Source organism: Anopheles moucheti, chromosome 2 (assembly GCF_943734755.1).
Source record: "Anopheles moucheti chromosome 2, idAnoMoucSN_F20_07, whole genome shotgun sequence".
Lineage (NCBI taxonomy): Eukaryota > Metazoa > Arthropoda > Insecta > Diptera > Culicidae > Anopheles > Anopheles moucheti.
The window spans coordinates 23227921-23248702 of NC_069140.1; the positions used below are offsets into that span (position 1 = coordinate 23227921).

General features: G+C 44.5%; 2 protein-coding genes across 2 annotated transcripts; one reads left to right on the forward strand and one right to left on the reverse strand.

Moving 5' to 3' along the window:
• Nucleotides 1-7568: 7568 nt before the first annotated feature.
• On the reverse strand, nucleotides 7569-10553 carry LOC128297764 (protein masquerade). Its single transcript, XM_053033456.1, has 6 exons — nucleotides 10463-10553; nucleotides 10106-10378; nucleotides 9514-10031; nucleotides 8317-9443; nucleotides 8054-8252; nucleotides 7569-7970 (listed from the first exon to the last, which is right to left on the reverse strand). The coding sequence occupies exons 1-6, from the start codon at nucleotides 10551-10553 to the stop codon at nucleotides 7569-7571; spliced, it is 2610 nt and encodes an 869-aa protein (XP_052889416.1).
• Nucleotides 10554-17423: 6870 nt separating this feature from the next.
• LOC128310416 (ero1-like protein) lies at nucleotides 17424-20500 on the forward strand. Its single transcript, XM_053047055.1, has 5 exons — nucleotides 17424-18050; nucleotides 18182-18433; nucleotides 18751-19022; nucleotides 19109-19834; nucleotides 19906-20500. Exons 1-5 carry the CDS (start codon nucleotides 17886-17888, stop codon nucleotides 19955-19957), a joined length of 1467 nt encoding a protein of 488 aa, XP_052903015.1. The 5' UTR covers nucleotides 17424-17885; the 3' UTR covers nucleotides 19958-20500.
• The last annotated feature ends 282 nt before the right edge of the window (nucleotides 20501-20782 follow it).

The window sequence follows — 20782 nt, forward strand, 5'->3', positions numbered from 1 at the left end:
CCTTACTTTCCTTTAGCTGGCGAGCGCACACGTTGCACACGGAACGTGGTCCTTTTTGTTGGAGAGCGTTTCTTTTTTTCTTAGTGCTTCTGTTGATGATGCGGCCAACAGCGGCCAGCATGCCCGAGAAAAACCCGATCTAGTCGACTTTCGGGATTCTTTCGTTTCGTTCTCACTGCTTGGGATTTCATTTGCTGCCGTCTCGCTTTCACAACGTATTCGGTTTCTCCTCTCTTTCGAATTCTCTGGATATCCTGATGCCATCATCATCATCATCATCATCATCATCCATATCGTGTGGACTTCTTGTTTCTTGGGCTTTGAAGATCGACATGCTTTCCGTCTTTAGTTTCTCATACTGTTAAACATCCGTGTGTGTGTGTTTGCTTTACGAACCAAAAGCAAAAGAAAAAAAAAGGGTTGCACGCACTGTCATCCGAGAACCCGACCAAGGAAGACTCCGTATGCTCGCGGTTTAAGAAAAGGGGTTAAGGAAAATTCGTACCACACCGTTGGAGAGGGGCCGAAAAACGGAGCACAAAACCAAAACATTTCGAGGTAGCAAACACACAGGCACACACTAAAAATCCACACAATTTTTTTGTTTGTGATCGCGTTAAAGCGGGAGGGAAAACGGACGGTTTGCGCAACCAAGGCACAAGCGAGACCAACCGAGTCCATTGCCGTCGAGAGAGGGAAAATGATCAAGTAATTTTCGGCAGACTGTAACTTCCCCAAGGGTTAAACGGTATAGGGTAAACTGGAAGGGTTTTTGGAAAGAAAATGGAACGCACAAAAAAAATATATTCCCAAACAACCGTGGCTCCGCCCTTTGCGTTTTTTTTATTGCCTCTATGCTAATTTTTCACGTTAGCTCACGCACAGCTCGATTCACAGTGCGTGAGTTGCTGGGCACGGGGTTTGATCCTTGGACAAATTTTCACCAAACAGCCAACTATTGCTTTCCCGTTTTGGCCGTAGTTGGGAACCATATCAATGACACCACGACCGTTGGTGGTGTTTATATCATTTTCATCATTTTTATCATCACCGTCTGAAGATGTTTTCTTTCGCTCTCCTTACTCCACTTGGGTTCCTTTTTGTATAGCTTCTCCTTGGCTCGTTCTGTCCTCCGGGGGGATTTTGCAAGAAGATCACTCGGGAATGTGAAGCACGTGACCGGGTGACGGTTGGATGCTTTGGCGCGCAAACTGCCTCGGCACTCACCAAACGTTCGTTATAGGTTGAATTCCGATATGTTTTGAAGGTCACCTAGAAATCTCGTTTTGATCGACTGCTGTTAGATGTATACTAAACAAGTTTCATATACTGTAATATTTGTTAGCACGATTTTTTGCAACAAATCATTTTATTATTATCATGTTTAAAAGACTAGGGTAAAGCTTTAGTTACAATAATCTGGTAAATGCTTGCATATAGAGTCGTTGGTGTGGTTGTCAAGAGTAGTTTGAAGACTACTCCTAAAAAAATATATATAATATTAAACAAACATGTTGGTAAATCGTTATAAAATTAGATTGAATTATATCCCGAATATGATTGTTACGATTATACTTTAAAGTTGATTTCTTACAGGGACAGCACCTTTCAGTGGTTTGTACAAAGGCGATATTATGGTGTGTGCTTATAGATAAGGTAGGTATTACGTCTACAAAAAATATTGTTTTGTCGTACACCCCAGTTATTATGTGGGAACTCTGACACCACCAGCAATTTGGTGGACATTGTCGTCGAAATGTTCAATAAATTTCCTGTATTAATACGTAGTAGATTTTGATTATATTGTATAATGAAAAAAAAAAACAAATTATTGAAAAGTTTCGAGTTTTCTAGCGTAAAAATCAATATTCCAACGAAAGCTTAAGTATTCGATGTAGTATGACGATTTAGACTCTCAGAGAGTTCATTTCAAAGGATTTCACTTCATAGTTTTGGTAAGCGGTCTCTATAACCTCAAAAGGTTTTAGACAACCATTTCGGGATCTGCTTTCTTTGGGATTTGGGATTCACCCATTATTGAATGCGGACAGCTATCACCTTAGGTCCAGTTTTGTACGGCCAGTATTGTAAATTTTAATAAAAGCAGTATAAATCAGTATAAATTTCTGAATTGTCCCAATTGAGGATTTTTCTTCGAGAGGATTTCACATATTTGTTTTTGGTAGTTAATGCAATTTAATCTTAATTTTTAATTAGCTCTAATTAATTAGAGCTAATGAGCTTTAAGCACACAGAGAGAGAGAGAGAGCTAATGCTTTATATTCATTATATCCATTTTCACCATACAAATAAGCCCCTTTAATATATATTTTTTTCTTAAATTAATTCATATGTTTGATATAATTTTGATAATGATTATAATTTTGTTTTCAATTTTGTCAATTTCGATACTGTTCACCTGATGGTTTGAAGAAAACCATCAACGATTTCTCAGTGATAATTATTACAACACCATATCTGTGCCCAAAAACAATAGTTTCAACAATCTGCACAAAGGTCTACCTAATCAAACACCATGTTTACCGTCGAATCAGTCAATAAAAAAAGCATGCAGGTTCATAACGCCAATCAAAACTGGGTTCGTCTGCCATCAACCTTCGCGGTCTGAACGTCCGAACGTTGTCGTGTGAAGTCCGATAAGTCTAAGACGCTGCGATCATTGCTCAATTTGCTTGTAAACGGCAATGCCGTGTTGCTTCCACGCGTGCATCAATCCACTGTGGTACTGGCTATGTTCCTTAGCGCTGCCCATAAATCTTTCCCATGACACAGCATACAAGGCGCAAACGGCCAAGGCGATGGTTGAAATTTTAAATTAAAATCGATCAATCGTCATCGTGCGTGGTGAAAAACGTCACTTCACCATTTCGCTCGTACGGTCAACAGCGCTTCGATTTTCGATGCGTGGACATTATCGTTCGTGTGTAACCCAAAACCAACCAACCAAAAAAAAAAACAAACCGACAATAGAAAAGAAAAGCAGCGTGTGTGTTTGCTGCGTAGGCTGCGACGTCTCTGCTACAGTTGGTTGGCATTGGTGCAGGACACCATACACCAAAACAACAGCAACAAAAACAGTCAGGACTTCACCAAACGGGCCAACAAACCGCGGTTCATACGATATCGCATTCCACCAGTGCACACACATTGCCGGCAGCTTGCAATAATACAGTGCAGACGCGGAAAAACCATCTTACCGGGTGAGCAAAAACAAATCACTCCAAGCTTCGGTCGAGCGATCACGTGATTAAAATAATAAAACTTACCCAAAAATCACAAAACCTACCGTCCGGTTTTCGACGGACTCGGCATTCCATCGGGACGGCAGTAGTAGCTCGGGTAATGGCAAGGAAGGGATGTTCCAGGCGACGGCCCATGGGGTGGGTTCGGTGCACATTTAGTGTTTTTTTGTCCTACCTCCTGCGGTCTGCTTCTACATCCCACTCGGTGGCTCCCCTGCACCGTATACTTGCAGCACAGTATTGCCCGATAGGATCGCGACCGGTCCGTGGTTCGCGGGATCGACCAACCTCGACGAACCTGCCTGAACAGCTAGGAGGAACGCTGCCTGATGTTCTTGCGGGTGAGACGATCATGCGCTAAAAATGCGACCAATCGTGATCGGTAAGTACCATTTCTGTTTGATTTAGAGCTTTCACATTACGAACGTTCAAGGAATGTTCAGGATTTGAGGCATTTGGGTTTTTGCTGCCGACAAAGTTATCACCCTGTCGCAGTACTGGTTGATCGTTTTGGAAGATCGTCCACCAGTAGAAGCTCTGTGCCCTGGGATTGATCTTCCATTGACATTGGCACAGTGAGCAAGCTAAATAGTGATTGACACTATTGGTACGGTCTGCGGCAAAATCATCATACAAGAAAAAGTAAGCCAAAAAGTGATTCTGAGGAATTCTGGACGTATTGACGGAACCAAATCTGTCCGTAAGACGTTCTCGCCATATCGTGCTTGATGTCATTTCAAGGGAAAAGAGAAAATTTAGGACACAATTCTGCAATAATTCAAATACAGATGTATGCATTTCAAAAAACAACTGAGTACAACGATTTTGTATGAGTGCCACCTAGTGGCAAATCCTGCTGTTCTCCATCTTTTTGAAGATATTCTATTTTGTACACTCCTGTGAGGAACTGTAAGATTCTGATCGGAGTGAAAAAGTTGTACATCGCTAGCCACTTCGTGTTCTCCGTATATAGCCGATTTGGTATTTAAAATATCTTTTCTCATCCTGTGAAATGTTGGGGTATGAAACAGAAGTTCTGTGATGGCTGTAGTTCTATCAGTCGAGGTCACCGTAAAGTGCAACAGAATCAAAGAACGAAGTATGAAGGCAAAGTGTCCTCAACGTATCCTCAAAAATGGAGAACAACAGGAGAAATGGTGAAGAATTACTTAGATAATTTGGACTTTATTATCTGGAGGTGTTAACCAAGACTGTCACATCTGAGCTGCGAGGAATTACCCATCAGAAGCTATTGCAGGTACTGGTAAAACATTTCTTTCCGGCGCAGCACGGGTCTTCTATTAATCCCTTAACTTTGAATAGGAACGGTGAGCTTAAGGAGTAGATATTGTAATTCCAACACCAAGAAAATATGCCAACTACTAACTACCAGACTACCAACTATTACAGAGAGCATCAAATCTACCCATCAGAACTTGCGTGGACAATTCTAAATCGGAGGTTCTTTTCCAATAATTTTTAGGTCAAAATCGAAATTTCAGTCGATCTACCCTACGCTAATAATAAGCTGATTTAGAAGCTAACATTTTTTTATTTGAAAGGCCTTTGCTATAGTTTCGACCAACTCGCGTAAGGAAATCTGGTAGGGCGTTCAGACTTTTTTTAGAAGACTTATAGTTATAATTATAGGACTCATCCTAAGTCTTTTTAAGCATTCAGTTATTAATATTATTTTGTTTCGTCGCAACACGAAATCAGTCCATTTTTAATGCACACGTTTCGCATAATCCTGTTGTTCTAGATCAGGAATAGTCCTAAGCTCAGGATGAAGCTCGTTAGGAATCAAGGAAGATCTCTGCTGATACTGTTCATAGCAAAATATTGGATATTCAAATTAGTTGCAGGCAATTTCAGTAACATTTTGTCCACACTTGAGTAAGTTAATTATGTAAAAGATGAACAAAAAATCTCAACTGGACAATGATAATTGCTATTGCGATGGCACCACGCATTTCCACATCCACCCTGGCGTAACCTAACCCAATGCCTTCTAATTAAACTTTTTAAGCTAAGACAATCATCAAAGGTTTCCAGGTCCAATTCGTTCTCGAACGCTCCATTCCTTTCAGGTTGTCTTAGCATAACCAGAACCAAAACTAAATGCCAACGAAATACACATACAAAAAAGCTGTTCAGATTTGTTGTAACAAAAAAAAAAAATAACGTCAAAATTCGTTTACTAAATACATTATGTATTTCATGTCTCACAATCGGACATCGTAAAAAAGAGACAAACGCTAACCGATTGCAGATTGTAAAGGAAAAAAAAGCAGCTCCAAGAAAATACCAAAAAAGAAACTGTTACAATGTTCCAACCACAAGCACAAGGACTACAAGGCCGCCCGCGAAGGATCGCGAGCCCGCATTCCATTGGTCCGATACTGAGGCGTTGATAAATAGACGTTTGACCGAACGCGGTGTGCTAAACGATTTCGCGCAAGCAAGAAAGAAAGAAAAGGCCCTGGCCCAATCGGTATGGAGCGGTTGGGTTTTGTTTGGCGTGTCGTGGAGAAAAATAATTAAAAAATGACGAACGACTTAGTAGGCGGCTTTGAAAGTGATAGTATTGTGTAGCACTGTTGTGTGTCTACGCATAGACGCGTTTTATTTTGTTTCTTGCGAGCGTGTTTTTTTTGTTTCCACCATTCTTGTTCGTCCTTCTCTCCTGCCTGCCTAGCACAGAGTGACCGAGGAAATGATAAGAAATGTTTCCGTTGTAACCCTTTTTTTTTAAGGGGGAGTGGGAAGATGTTTTATCATTCACGGTGAAAAAGAAGGATAACGGGGCGAAAGGATGTATTTTGTGAACTTTTTCGAAGGAATCTTTCTTTCCGGGCGGCTGGAATGGTATCCATTTGAGGGATGGGTTTTAGATTTTTTTTGCACCGTTTGCAGTGCCATAGATCAAAACTCAAAATTTTCCTCTCGAACATCCGACTGTCGGGCTTTTCGTGCCGTTTGTTTAAGGTTCAGTTGCAAAGGCTTCGATGAGTTTGTTCGGAAAATGGATTGGATGATTTAGACATTTGGGAGCAAGATATGCAAAAAAAATACAGGAAATGTGCTGGTCGAATAGAATGGAACACAAGAAACATTTCGAGTTCTCTTTTTTTTTGTTTCATGCCTAACCGATGATGTGCACGGAGCGTTTTGTTTTAAATTGGCAAAAAAGGGATTGAGGAAGCAACGGCTGTGAAGGAATACAATGAGGGGGGAATAATTTTATTTTTATTTTATTTCTTCGTAAATGTTTCTCCCAACGAGGGGAGGGGAAACAACGAAGGAATAAAAGTTGTTTGTTCTACCTATAAAACACATCAAGAAATGCGCTGTGAAATCGTAACTGTAACTAGAAAGTATTGTAAAGCAGAAATTAAAAATCTTTGTAGCAGAAAAAAATTGGAGTGTAATTTAAAAATGCCAAGAAACATCTACCTAATTTTACTTTCATTCCGTAGAAAAAATAAATGGCCGCATTTGTATATAACCAGTCGTTTTACTTTATTGTACACATTGTAACAATTTTATCAAATTGTTATCCGACCACTACATCCGTGGTTTTTTGTTTTGTTTTCTATTGCAATTGCAATTGCAACACGACATCAAGCTTGAGCGCCTCAATTGTTTCGGTTCAGAAAGGTGGATGTGTATGACAACTTTCGCTTAACCAACATCTGAGCTTTATCGTTGTTTTTCACATGTTGTAGTTTAAAAGACGAAGCAACAAACAGACAGTATATCAGTCCAGTAGACAAATAAATAAATACTCACGCATGCTTAAATATCGTTAATGAGATGAAGGTAAGTCCTATAAGTTAGAAAGCGTTTAGCTTAATATTTACTGTTAATTCGGCGTTTGAATTACCGTTGAATTCCGGTGATTGTATCGCGCAGGGGATGGGTATTTTGCTATTGCTTAACATTAGCAAAGAGATTTTTCTATACAATAAACATCGAATCGATGGAATTCGATTCCACAATTCCCTAGCAGAACGCCGTTCAACCTGTATGATGCTAAGGTTACATCTATTACAACTATCTCCTTTTTTTTGTTTTTGTTTAGACAACTAGCATCGATTGTTCTCGTGTCCTGTGTGAAATGAGCTGCAATGAAAAAATCGAACAATTTAAATTCTCGCCCAAACAACACAAAACATTCCGTGACCCTCTCTGTTGCTTTGCTGCTTAAAACTGATCCTACCTATATAAACTACCAGAATGCATAAGGTGCGTTTCGAGGGAGGGACAGACAGGAAAAGACAGGTTTGGTATTTGGACTATTAACTACTGATTGTTAACACTAATGATCTGGTTGATCCACCCAATAAACGAGGACACCTTCACGTACACACCGGGCACATCGACCCGGCCACAACCGAATCCCCACGAAACCAACCCGGCCAGCTCGAAGAATCCATCGTCCTGGCACACTAGCGGACCGCCACCATCACCCTGGCAGGCATCGTTGCCTTCCTCACCACCGGCACAGAAGCTAGATGCCGGTAGGATGAATATCTTCTCAGTGACGGCGTTCACCTTGCGTATGCACTCCGCATCGCTAACGATCGGAATTTCGGCTTCCCGCACCCGTAGCGGAATGGGACCGGCCTCACCCATATACCCGTAGCCCGTCACTGTACAACGCTTCCCAGCGGCATGACTGACGCCACGTGCCGGTAGACACACCTGAACAAGGGAAGAATAAAGAGAGGCGATGAATCAATCACGAACTACCGCCACTCGTTCGTGGAGTGTCTTTCGATGCTTACCAAACACACTCCGTCCCGAAGTTCTGCCTGGCCGTGCAACTTCAACAGGGCAATATCGTTGTCAAGCGTCTGACTGTTGTGATTGTGATGGATGTAGGTAGTAGCAACTCGCAGTGTCTGCGCACCAGGACTTCCATATTTGCGGGTCAGATCATAGTCACCCACGCGCACGTAAATGGCATCACCCGATCGGACAATGCTGCAAGATATAAACCAAAGGATGCGTAAGATCTCCCTCAACTACCGTTCTTTACCCAACTCACTTCGTTACACAATGTGCTGCAGTAAGTACCCACTGCGTGCCGATAAGAGCCGCTCCACAGAGATACTGGTTGAGCGAGTTGATTAATGCCACCTGCCAACACCATTCGCCATTTTCACCGTCCTCTCCGCCGACCACACGACCCTTTCTATGATGGTTCCAGTATTTAGCTAGGGTGGCATTCTCCTTCAGACTCGGATGACGTAACAGGTCCTCCGGTACGGTATCGTTGTGATCGTGATAGATGATCGGTATTGGTACGATACTACTACCGAGCACCAACCGTTCCGAGCTCTTCGACCTGTAGATACTGTCCACGTCTATGTGACGCGCATGTCGTGCTAGCGTGGTCTGTTCTTGCTCTAACCGAAGGACCTCACGGCTGAGGATGGATTTTGCCGCCCGACTAGTGCCCTTTACTCCGCACACGTACTTGGAGTAGACTTGTGGGCGGGAGGTTGTCGTCGGTGGTTCGTACACCGGAGACTGTGCGTACGGAGGCTGTTGTGTCGGAGGCACCTCGTAGATGTTGTTGCTGATAGGTCCTGGGTAAGGATTGGGCGCTGGTGGACCATAGCTTGGTTGGTGTGGTGCCAGTGGGGACTGTGGTTGTAGCGGTGGCATTGCTGCCGGTGGCATCGGGTACGGTTGACCAGGACCCACCATCATCGGTGGTTGCTGTGGCATCATCTGTGGCGGAGGCGGTAGTGCCTGCGGTGGATAACCGTTCGTGTCGTTGTACTTCGTCTTGCTAGCTGCCGCCTGCTGTACTTCCTGTATTTTAGACTTCGGTGCGCAGCACTGAGTGCCGGACTTTTTACACTTGAACAGATCCGTCATCTCGGCATTGCGGAAACAGGTGAAGCTGAGCAAGCTGACAATGCACGACCCGGGACACTCTTCCCGTGGATCCGGAGCTGCAGTAGTTGTCGGAGGGGGTGTAGTGGTGGTGGTAGTCGGCGGTGGACGCTTCTGCTGCGGTGGTCTCGGTGGTGGCGCTCGCGTATTGTCACAACACACGGAACCACGCTTACAGTTGGCCGTGTTGGGGATGAGCACCGAGGGACGTTCGCAGAAGGCGGCCATAATGTTCAGCAGACAGAACCCGGGACAGCGTGGTAGTGGTGGCTACAATAACAAAAGATCAAGAACACTTAGCTCCAAACATTCCTGTGACTGTAACTGTCTAAAGTCTTACCGGTGTTGCTGGCCGTCTGGTGGTCGTCACAAGCTGCTGCTTGTTGTCTTCTGCCACACCCGTTATGCAGCATGAGCCCTCGTTAGGACAGAACGCTTCACTGTCGAGATCGTCACAGAACAGCGCAAACAATCCGTTCACACATTCTCCCTCGCACTCCTTAAAGACCGGTCCTTGCCCATTGTTGCCTAACGTGGCGGATGTGGTTTTCAATTTGGACGGTATTGGTTTCGTGGGTTTCGGCGTAGGCTTCTGGGTTGGATTCGTTTTCGATTTGATCGGTTCCTCGGTTGTGTGTGGCCGTTCCGTCGTTTTGCCGTACGGTTTGGGGGTGGTCGTTTTGTTGGTTTTCGCATCAAAGTGTGCGGTCGGTATGTAGAGCTCGTCCGGTGGATTGTCCGGATAGATATCGCGCGACACGCAACACTTCGAGCCACTTTTGCATAGACCGGCCGTCGTTAGATACGCCTCACAGTACTCGGCAATGCGATCTGCAACACACACTCCCGGACAGGATGCTAAAACGATTAGGTACAGTGAATTATAAACAGAGAATTCTTGCATTATAAACATGGAAAACGCTTCTACTCACAGTTATTTTTGTTATCTTTCTCCTTAATTTTAGCTTCCGTCGTTGGTTTCGGTGTGGTCGTTGTGGGGCGTGCCGTTGTGGTGGTGGTTCTTGGCCGCGGCGTTGTGGTAATGTTGGCGGCAGCCGAGCTGCTTTCCACGCAACATTTCATGCTCGGCGAAGGACACGGAATGTCGTCCAGAACTTCGTAGCATATCAGTGTGGCCAGCGTGTGAACACACACGCCCGGACATCCTTTCGCATCTTCTGTGCTTGTGATGGAGTCCAACAGTCCTGGATTCGATTAGGAAGGAAAGGAATAGTTTTGTCTGATTACCGAAATTTGCGTGGATAGTCTCTGCCGATTAGCGTTCCTACCTGACAAGAAACTGCCAGCTAATGAGTCATCTTGACTTCTTGCAGCACTCGTGAAGAGCAGCAGTAGTATAGCTGCAGCTTTGATAATCATTATGCAGCACTTGCGCTTTCTTTTTGTCACATAAACACTTCGTAACTTGCACTACTTATTACACACTATAAGGACACCAAACGCTGATCAAGAACACTGTAAATAAAAGTGTACGGAGAAGATCATTAGTTTGGTACTGCAGCTCTATAAATTCTGTAAAATTTATCCATTCCATTAGGGCAAGTTGTTGATATTAGTTTGTTTTATATCACTGTTTTAACAGTATTTTCTTAAAACTAAAAAGATCACATTACACTTGCATACGAATAGACGACAACAAACTACATTCCCAACTCTCATTGGCTTTTGTTAAAGTTTAGCGTTTTTAACTCCACCACGCGTTTCCTACAGAGCTAAATGATTCATTAAACGATTCAACACTTCACCGGCATGGACACCGGCTGCATCAGACGATAAAAATGTAAGTTAAAAAGAAAAGTATCCCAACAATTCCGCGTTGGCCTCGAAACGTTCGGCCGGAAGTAAACTATCACAGAAAGTTTAGCGTCTTCATCGTCTGCTTCGACCGACTGTTTGGTGTGAATTATTGATCGGGATCGCGTACACCGCGCGATCGGTGCGTACCATTTAATAAGCACACCGTGCATACACAAAATTCGGTTTAGGTCGAGTGAAAATGTGTTTCAATTACCAACGGCAGCGCAATAGGAGCGAAACTAACTGTGGTTTTTTTTTGCCTCCGAAAACCAATCGCTTTAGACAACTAGGTGCATCAGGCAACAACCGGCGCCGTTTATCGATGCTCTTCCGGACCGGAATCCGGTCCCATCGGGTTTCACGATTAGCGCACCCCGATACATTCCAGCAACCATGTGACGCCAACCGTCGGGTGATGGCGTAAAATAAAACTGTCCTCCTCCATTCCTGCATATGGATGGTGCTTTAACAACCTAATTTTGTTTTTTTTAACGACCAACACGGTTGTGATCCGATTGCATCAGACGTTGTGAAAGTTGTGGTTTGTAATAAATTAAACAACACAACCATTCTGATGGCAACACACAGGTTTTGCGACTTTCTAAACCCCTAATTGGCGACAAAGAATTCAACCCACTCTCACGGTTGCGGTTCGAACGGTTCTGACAGATGCTTGGCCAAGCCCTAGCCCTACTTTTCTAACACGTGTTCCCACGGGGCAGCCCAGCTCTTGAGATGTTGTTTTCAGTTCTTGTGTTTTTTTTTTGAAGGCCAACGCTACGCATCGGCGTTATGGCAAACGGGTCAACAAATTTCACCATCGGCAAAAGAATGTTTGCTAGTGAAAGCTGCCACAAGACACGATCGCCGACGGTTTAATGCACCATTCTAGCACGCTGTCCCCGGGACTTGCGACCTACACACAGCTCGACTGTTGTTTCTTCCTCCCTGATTTTCATCCCTCTTCCCTGCTGACACAGATTTGAAAAATTATTCTTTCTTCTGGACACCCAGTCCAATCCCTGCCATACGTCGTACGACCAGATCTTCATCAACCAGACTGGTTTGTTATTTTGCTTCTTGGTGTTGTCGTTCCTGTGTAATGCCTGACGGCAGACGGATGAATCGAAGGGCATCGTAATATGCTGGTGTTGGTTTACGATTCAGCGCTGCAGGTGTATCGGTGTGCCTTCGCCCAAAGCTCCAAACCTCCATGGTCACGGTCGGCCTTTGGTCGAGCGGCTTGAGAGAGAGAGTGAGAGAGGAACCCTTTGGGACCCTGTGGAACGCCCGGGGGATGAAGGTTACGGAACGGAAATCTGGACCTGGTGGCAACGAGTTTGGTCCGTTGCTTCGCCTGTGCAGTGATACAATACGTTGACCCATTTCCGGGTGCGCATTCCCAAGCAGACGAGTTCGGCTTCGACGCACCCCTAAGTGGCGCTTGGGACGACCGAGGAGAGAAAAAATATGTCACCGGCATCGGGGTGCCATATACACAAAGGGGGTTTTGACCAGCATGCACCGGGGGCACAGTGACTAGTGCAGTAACATCGGTTTTTTTTTGGGACCTTTGCTAACACACATACGCAAGACTTTCCTTTCATCCCCGCGTGCCGCTTACTTGCAGCAGCAGTATGACGATTTTTGCTGCGGTTTTGTTTGTTGGTTGCTAAAATTTCTCTCTTTCTCAACCTGGGGGAGGTTTTCATTTCTCTTTCAATCCGGTAATGCACTTCCTGTACGGCGCGCTCTACGCGCACGGTACGATCGATCGCGTCAAAAAGCTCGCTCACACACCCCCCCTCGGGGTGAAAGCTTCCGGCAACTGGACGATCGTCATTTTCGTCGTCTTCGTCATCGCCGGTGAAAATGAGAGCGTCAGTGAATGTACGAAAATTGTCTGTGTGTTGTGTGCGTGGAATTCGCTACTTGTTGCGTATAGAAGGAAAAATTTGATCGGTAAGCCAAACGGTAGCTAACGGCAGCGCGTACGTGAATTGGTTCGTCCAACCAACGGGGTTGAGGAGAAATCAGTCGGCCAACGTGCTGGCAGCAGTTGTGATTGGTGAAAACAGTGACCATGAGTGATTAAAATGCCAAAACCTTTGTGCATCAGTTCTGGACTGTTGGATAAATGGCTCGTTTTGGTGATTTAAGTCGTATAAGATAGTGTAATGTCTAAACATTGCAAAAGTCATCGAAGTACCACTTCTGCGTTGGAGTGTTTGGGAGATCTAAAGGCACACAGATATCACCGTAAGATGTTCTCCACCCGTATTCATGCCCCATTGCACACCAAGGTACCGTCCGTCGTGTGCTTCTCTTGACAGCTCGTTAATGATGAGTATGATTTAGCAATCAGCACTCGCCATCGCACGCGTTCTTGTTCAGGTACTAGCGATGGGGCAAATGATCTTGGAAGCTCTAACAATCTAACTGTAACTTAACACACTTCATCATTCACGTTTTCACAGTTATCGCTTGCAGGACGCATTCACAAACTGGTTCTGGGTGCCACTGGCACGGAACATCATCGATCGCAAGAGAAATACCCTCCCAACGATCGGTCCCGAACGCTGACGTATGGTGACGTTCGCTTCAGAACCGCATCGCACACTTTTGCTGTGGCTCGTAGCACCTGCACAGATCTTTCTTCACCGGCACATCTTCACCACGTCAGCATACCGGTATACTACGGGTGCTGAAGAAGCTCACTAAATGGCACACACAATCGCACATAGATCACGACGCACTTTCAAGAGTTCCAGACGACTTTCAAAGTTGGTGAGGCTTCACGGTTTTACACCTCACTGTTGTCCAACAGTAGATCAGTTGAAGATCAGTAACCATTTGACTATTCCCAGCAGGGTCTAGGTAAAGAATTGACACCGGAAACTCCAACCACAACAAACTATCACTTTTCAATCTGCGCAGCATCATTCGTGGCGGTACGGATTAGATAGAAATTGGGCCTGCCCTCGGTTAGGTCTTAAAGTAGCAAAAGAAGGCCTTCCTCCTGTATTTTATGGGGTCACCGTCGATTGTCTTACCACTCTGCAACCCAGTGCCAGTGCTCGGCGAGCGAACGAAACGCGATCCGCATGCGGTACCAGTCGAGACGATAGTAAAGTTACTTAATATTGCGCTTGAAAACTGTACTCTCTCTCTAACAAACTTTCATACTGCTGCTGCCACCGACGGACTCCCTGACGCGGGCTGATCATAGTTTCTTTTGTCCGCTTTTCATTCCATCCGGCCGGCACGGTGTCTCTGTCTAGCCCGCACGCATTTACCCGGCATTTCGTTACCTTTCGCTTCCCATCGATCTTCGACGGTTCGTGGTGCGTGCATTCCTTTCCCGATCCTCGCCTGGACGCCGGACGCCACGCTCGACGGTCCGGGCTGTGTACCTTGCGTTCCATTTCTTGCTCGTTTGTACGATCACCGGTCTCTTTTCGGTTTGCTGGATTTTCCGTTCTGCGCTTTGTTTGCTTGTTTGCCTTTCTGGTAGCGGGTGAGGTTTCTCGCTTGCCGCCACCAAATCTTTCCGTGCACTAGGGGGTCCTCCTTCGGTGCAGACGTGAGCTTGCGTACCGGGAGCTTTCGAGTAGAACGATTCCAGCAAATTCCGGTGGTCAATTGGTCAATCGATAGATTATCGTTAATGTTTACAGTTTCCTCAGGCGAACGCTTTACACTGCATGTTGTTGTTATACCACTGCATGTCTAACAGATAGCATTTGTCGATATGTGAATTATATGTCTAACTAATTGACGGAAAACTGTTCACAGTTTTCACCGGACGTAATTGTGCAGCCTATAACAGGAACAACACTTTCCATTTTATGGACTGCAATAAACCACTGCAATGTGCGGAAAGTAATGTACAATAAGCTTCACACATCTTATCGGAATGTGATGAAGTTGCGCCCAAGAGAGGTAACTTCGAGGGATACGGGATTTCCATCCTGATGGCACTAATGGTAGGAAAGCACGTTTGCTTAATAGCTTTACAATCCTTACGATGCGTCATCGTGCTCTCCGCCGTAAAATAAATTACCATCGCTATGTCCGTTTCACACTTTAACCATATTTCTCCTTTTATTCCAGCAGGGTTTGCTGGAACCCTCAACATTCCAAGATGTGCCAAAAGCGTTCGCCGAAGTTGTGAAATAAAAATGGCGACTCATGCCTCCATGGATACGCGGCTGTGCTACTACCTAGTACGCGAAGTAGTCCATACGGGGCTGCGGTTTCACCTGGAACCGTTAGAATTACTTCATTCCCCCACTTCGCTGCTTCGCAACACTGCTTTCAAGCACCGCACCGTAATTTGCATTGGCCGCCATGCACTACCGTTGGCATAAGGCGAAAACGCACCGTACGGGATTTAAAGTCGTGAGCACTTTATTTGCACACCAACCCCTAACGAAACTAGCGGACGATTCGTTGGTAGTATCTAAATCGATCATTCGTTTTTACCGTTTCCCGAACATAGAACTGACCGGGCCGCCACTGGACGAGTGAATGGGACTCCGTCGCACCGTTCGCTCGTATGGCCGTGGTCGATTTATGCTCCGATGTTTTTGTTTTACCGTGCGATCTTTGCCGATACTTTCACACGAACGAAGCGCATAAGAACATACCGCTAGCATTTGTAGCGCACGCAACACGTGAGCAAAACTTCCACCCAAACAAGCCGTTCACGTCCAGATCTATTCAGTGCCCGGCGTATCAAGTCAATCTAGCGGAAACGGTCATAGCGGTACTGGAGAGTCTTTGCGCGCGCGCGCATGTGTTTGTGTATGTAGGATTTTTTTTATCACTCAATATTTAACCTAGTTTCCTCGGGACTTCACTTAGCGCAGCTAACTCTCGCCTGGTGTCTGTCCTGATTTTCATGCCGGGACTGTTTCTACGCCGAGCGGGTTCTACGCCGTGAGTCCGTGTTTGAAATTAGCAAATCTTAAAGGCGTGGTAAGCAGAACGATTCCGTGACATCGACATCACACACTTTGCTTCACATGCGATGATCATATGATCGACACTGTTGCACATCTACAAGCAAATCTGGTTTCTGCCATTTCCTATCACATTTCTTTCGCGACTTTCTCCAGCAGATCTTTATCATTACCTTGTACCGAGTGCGAGTTCGCGAATACGCGGCTTTGTCGTTTGTCGTGTGCACTGTGTTCAATGCCACACAGAGATCGAAGCGCACATTCGCAGAGTACTGCTGCACGTCTACGCTTTCGGAATGGTTCCTGCAAACTGGCCACCCCGTCTGGGGCCGATGAGTTGCTGGGTCGACGCGTTGGAACCACCAGCGTAAAGCAACATACCGAGAAACATGCCGATGGCTACACCAACGGGTTCACAGGAGGAGATGTGTGAATGTGAAAATCTCACCTTACGCTCCGGAGCTGGTTACCGTTGGAAACGACAATGTTTCTCTTCATTCATGGAAACGGTTCCGTTTGCACTGGTGATCCGGTTGAATGAATCAGCGTTGACCTGCATTTCTCGATATTTGGGAAAGGCCTGCGCCACTTGTCATGTGAATTATATGCTCAAAGTGATGTAATCTACGGATATTCATAATGCATTATAGTACTTAAGATAGATTCCATAAGCGACATACCTGCAACACTGCTAAAAATAATTTATTATTACTGCTAATTATTTTGAGCTTATATCAAAATACCAAAAATTCAGATGGTTTCACCTGGAAAATATAGATAAAACCAACAATGGTAGTAACAACAAATTAGTAGAAGACTATATTATAAAGAATTGTATTAAATTTAGCTATTGCTAACAGAATCATTTTCTACATGTGCATGCAAACTGTATTGAATTAATTTAAATATCTGTTGCGGTCAAATGGAAATTCTTAGAAAACTGGTCGCTGTTTGGAATATCCAGGCAATGAGATTTCATTTGATTTGATGAGAGATTCATAATATAAAAGAAGAAGAAGATCAAATAATTATTTACTGGATAAATTAAACAGTTTCGACTAGAATTTATACAACACACGTGTTTCTCTGCAAATAACCGCGCCGGAAAAGTAGAGGCGATTTGAACAGATGTTTACAAGGCCGATTTGATTTCTGCAGATTGTTTCGAATTTTTAAATTTTTTAGACTAACCCGCAAAGGAAAGGGAATGAACAGAATGGAAATTAATCATTGAAAATTTATCATAATTATTGATAATGAGTTTTGTGTACAAATGTATTTATAATTTATAAGTTTTGTCGTAAATAAACACGAAATGTCACACGCGTGACCAGTGGTGGTGACAGTGGTTTGTTTATCAGCTGTTTGTATGGAAAGAAGAAGTAGGAGAGGGGATGAGCGGGTGCAAGGGTGAAGCTCATTTGACAGCTATGCGTTGTGTGTTGACGTGTTGTTTTGTGGGTGGGTCGAAAGGGGTAACTTTACCAGCTGAAAAAACAAAAACCGTCGTGAACATTTGCACGTATTTCGCAGCTTGAAGTGGGTTCTTGTCATAGGAATGTATTTTAGTAATTTGTGCAATCCCATCGATAGTTACACCATCCTTCGGAAGCAAAGTCATACCGCGCTCCTTACATCGCACCAAACGTGTGACCCACCAAGCAGACAGAACTGTTCCCAACCCCAGCGAAATTGAATCGAATAACGTAAACCGTGTCTTGTTTATCGTTGGCCACACAATTCCGGCTCTTATTTACTACAACTAAAAGCCAAAACAATCAACAAACATTGCCCATTTGTAGTGAAACCTTGCTTGTCTCTATCGTAAACATAAACCCGCTGCTGCGGGGTGCCGGATCGTTGGACACATAAAAAGTGGGGTAATAGCCAAAACAGCTAAACGTAACAAGTAGCATCAAAATCAGTGTCAATGGCACCGTGGCGAAGACTTTCCGTCGGCCGGGAGGCTCGGGCACAGTTTCAGTGGATCGTCATTTGTTTTGGTGTGCTGCTTAGCTTTGCCAACAATTCTAGCGGATATTTCTACAGCGACAGTAGTGCAGAAGCAAGTAATGATCGGTTCTGTTTCTGCCAGGTAAGGATACCCCTGAGTGTCTCCCTAATGATTGTCATTAGGTCGAAGCTTGCTTTAGAAAGTGGAACAACATCCTCAGTATCTTACGTGACCTACAATGAATGTGTATGTGCTTCTTCATTTTATTGCAGCTTCAGGGAACGATCGATGATTGCAGCTGCAGTGTGGATACGGTGGATTACTATAACAATGTAAAAATCTATCCTCGCCTGAAAAGCTTGCTGGTAAAAGATTTCTTTCGCTACTACAAAGTGCACCTGAACAAAGAGTGCCCGTTCTGGGTTGACGACAGCAAGTGTGCGATGCGGTTTTGCCATGTGGAACAATGTGAAGAGAAAGATATCCCACCGGGGCTGAAGGGTGACGCGTCGTCTTATCATAAGGTGAGTGTCGTGAGGTAACAACACGCGCCAATAATGTTATAACATACCGGTGGCATAAACGGTGGCTTTGGTAATGGTAATGGTAATGATTTACCATAAGCACATGGTTTTACGATTTCCGCTGATTGCATTCTAAAGCTGGAGGAAGAAAGTTTTGCACACGTAAACGGTTTTGGGTTTGGGCTTACGTGTGCAGTTAATTATGTTGAGTGGATTGGTGTTTTTGGTTGTTATTGATGTTACACCTAGTGACAAGTTAGCGATACCGTTCTGTTTTCGATAACAATTGCTTTTTCTTTTACGCGTTTTCCATTCAGTACATAAAAGAGGTGCAAACTTTGACGAACTGCAACGAAGACTTGGACGTGGAACTGGGCTACCTCAACACAAGCATCAGTGATAAAGCACACAAAGAGTTCCAGAGATGGGCGGACTATGACGAAGCGCAAGATAATTTCTGCATCCTGGACGATCACGAACCCGGTGCGGAGTACGTGGATCTATTGCTGAACCCGGAACGGTATACTGGGTATCGGGGTGAATCAGCGCGCCGTATCTGGAGCAGCATCTATTTGGAAAACTGTTTCCAGTAAGTGAAGTATAATGTTATGCTGTGATCTACTAAAAGAATATTTATTTAATTGCTCTATTCGATTCATATCTCGCACCTTGCAGAGCACATTCTGTGAAGAAGAAAAATGCTTATTCTGCCATGATTCCCTACCAGGATATGGCCCGCAATGAGGTGTGCCTGGAGCATCGTGTATTTTATCGTATGATATCCGGCCTACACTCCAGCATCAACATTCATCTCTGTGCCAACTATCTGCTGTCGGAGAAGGGTTCACTCGGCTTCGTCGCACCGGCCGGTGTGTGGGGACCGAATATGGAAGAGTTCGAACGTCGCTTCAGTCCCCACATGACCGACAACGAAGGGTCTCACTGGTTGAGAAATCTGTACTTTGCGTACCTGGTGGAAATGCGTGCTTTAGCCAAAGCGGCACCATACTTAAGAAACGAGGAATATTTCACCGGCCTTGAGCGGGATGATCGCGAAGTGAAAACGGCGGTCAAGGATCTGCTAACCGTAATTGAAGGTTTTCCGGCGCATTTCAACGAAACGGCGATGTTTAGCGGAGGCACATCGGCGATTAAGTTGAAGCATGAGTTCCGGGAAAAGTTTATGAACATTTCCAAAATTATGGACTGCGTCGGGTGCGATAAATGCCGGCTGTGGGGTAAGCTGCAGGTACAGGGCATGGGAACGGCACTGAAAATTCTTTTCTCGGGCAAGTTTGACGATAAGATCGATACCGGGCTCGGCACGAAGCTGAAACAACAGTCGCCATCGTTGAGGTTGAAGCGCGGCGAGATAGTGGCGTTATTCAACGCCTTTGGAAGGTAAGTGTAAAGCAACTGTTTAGAGTCGAGGAAAAGTAACACTAACTTGTTCCCTGATTGTTTATTTTAAGGCTTTCGACAAGTATACACGAATTAGAAGAGTTCCGACAACGAATGCGATGAGCGTGCAGAGGTGGAAACTCGTTTTATCCCCGCAAAAGACTTATCACCCCCCCGGTACCGGTGCAACAACCATGTGATGAAACTCGACTTTTAATCCCAATCGAATTCAGTGATTTCCGGTTTGTTCGTTTATGATAAGGCTTTGGATACGTACTTGTTAAAAGTTGGCAGCGTTAATCCATTGTTTTGTTTCGTTTTAAAGTGTGGTTGGTGTGTTTTTTTGTTTGTTTGTTTAATGAACTACCTGTACTCGACAGCAAACAGAGAGTACAGTATGTGTACTGATCTTGAAGATCACTATGAAACTTACCGTGTGTAGGGCAGTGTATTGCCGAAGCGTTAGGACGCGTTTGTACAGTTGTTCTAGAATACGTATACATGCACAATGGCATTATGGTGCAACATTACGGACGTTCCGTACGTTTCCTACTAACTTATACCACCAGTTTTGATGTGCATGCCCTCACAAAAATGTATGTAAATTATCGATGTACAATCATATTTATCAGTGTTTTGTAAATATATCAAGAGAATGGTAGTGTTTGTGGCTAACGAATAGGAATAACACGCTCTTGATTGCTTGAAAGAAACAATTCCGCGCTTAGGTTTCGTTTAGTGTTCTCAATTATAATGATCTGATTTTTATTCGATATAAGGCACGATCACTTAGTATGTCCGTTAAGTTACACTGTCTGCCGCAAAATGTAATACCATCCAGTACACATTAAACACATCGGTCGAGCCATTAGAGCCATTGCTTAGCAACGGTGTCTTGCACCATAATGTTGTTTATAGTTGCTATGGCCACCAAGTTTGACAATTTCT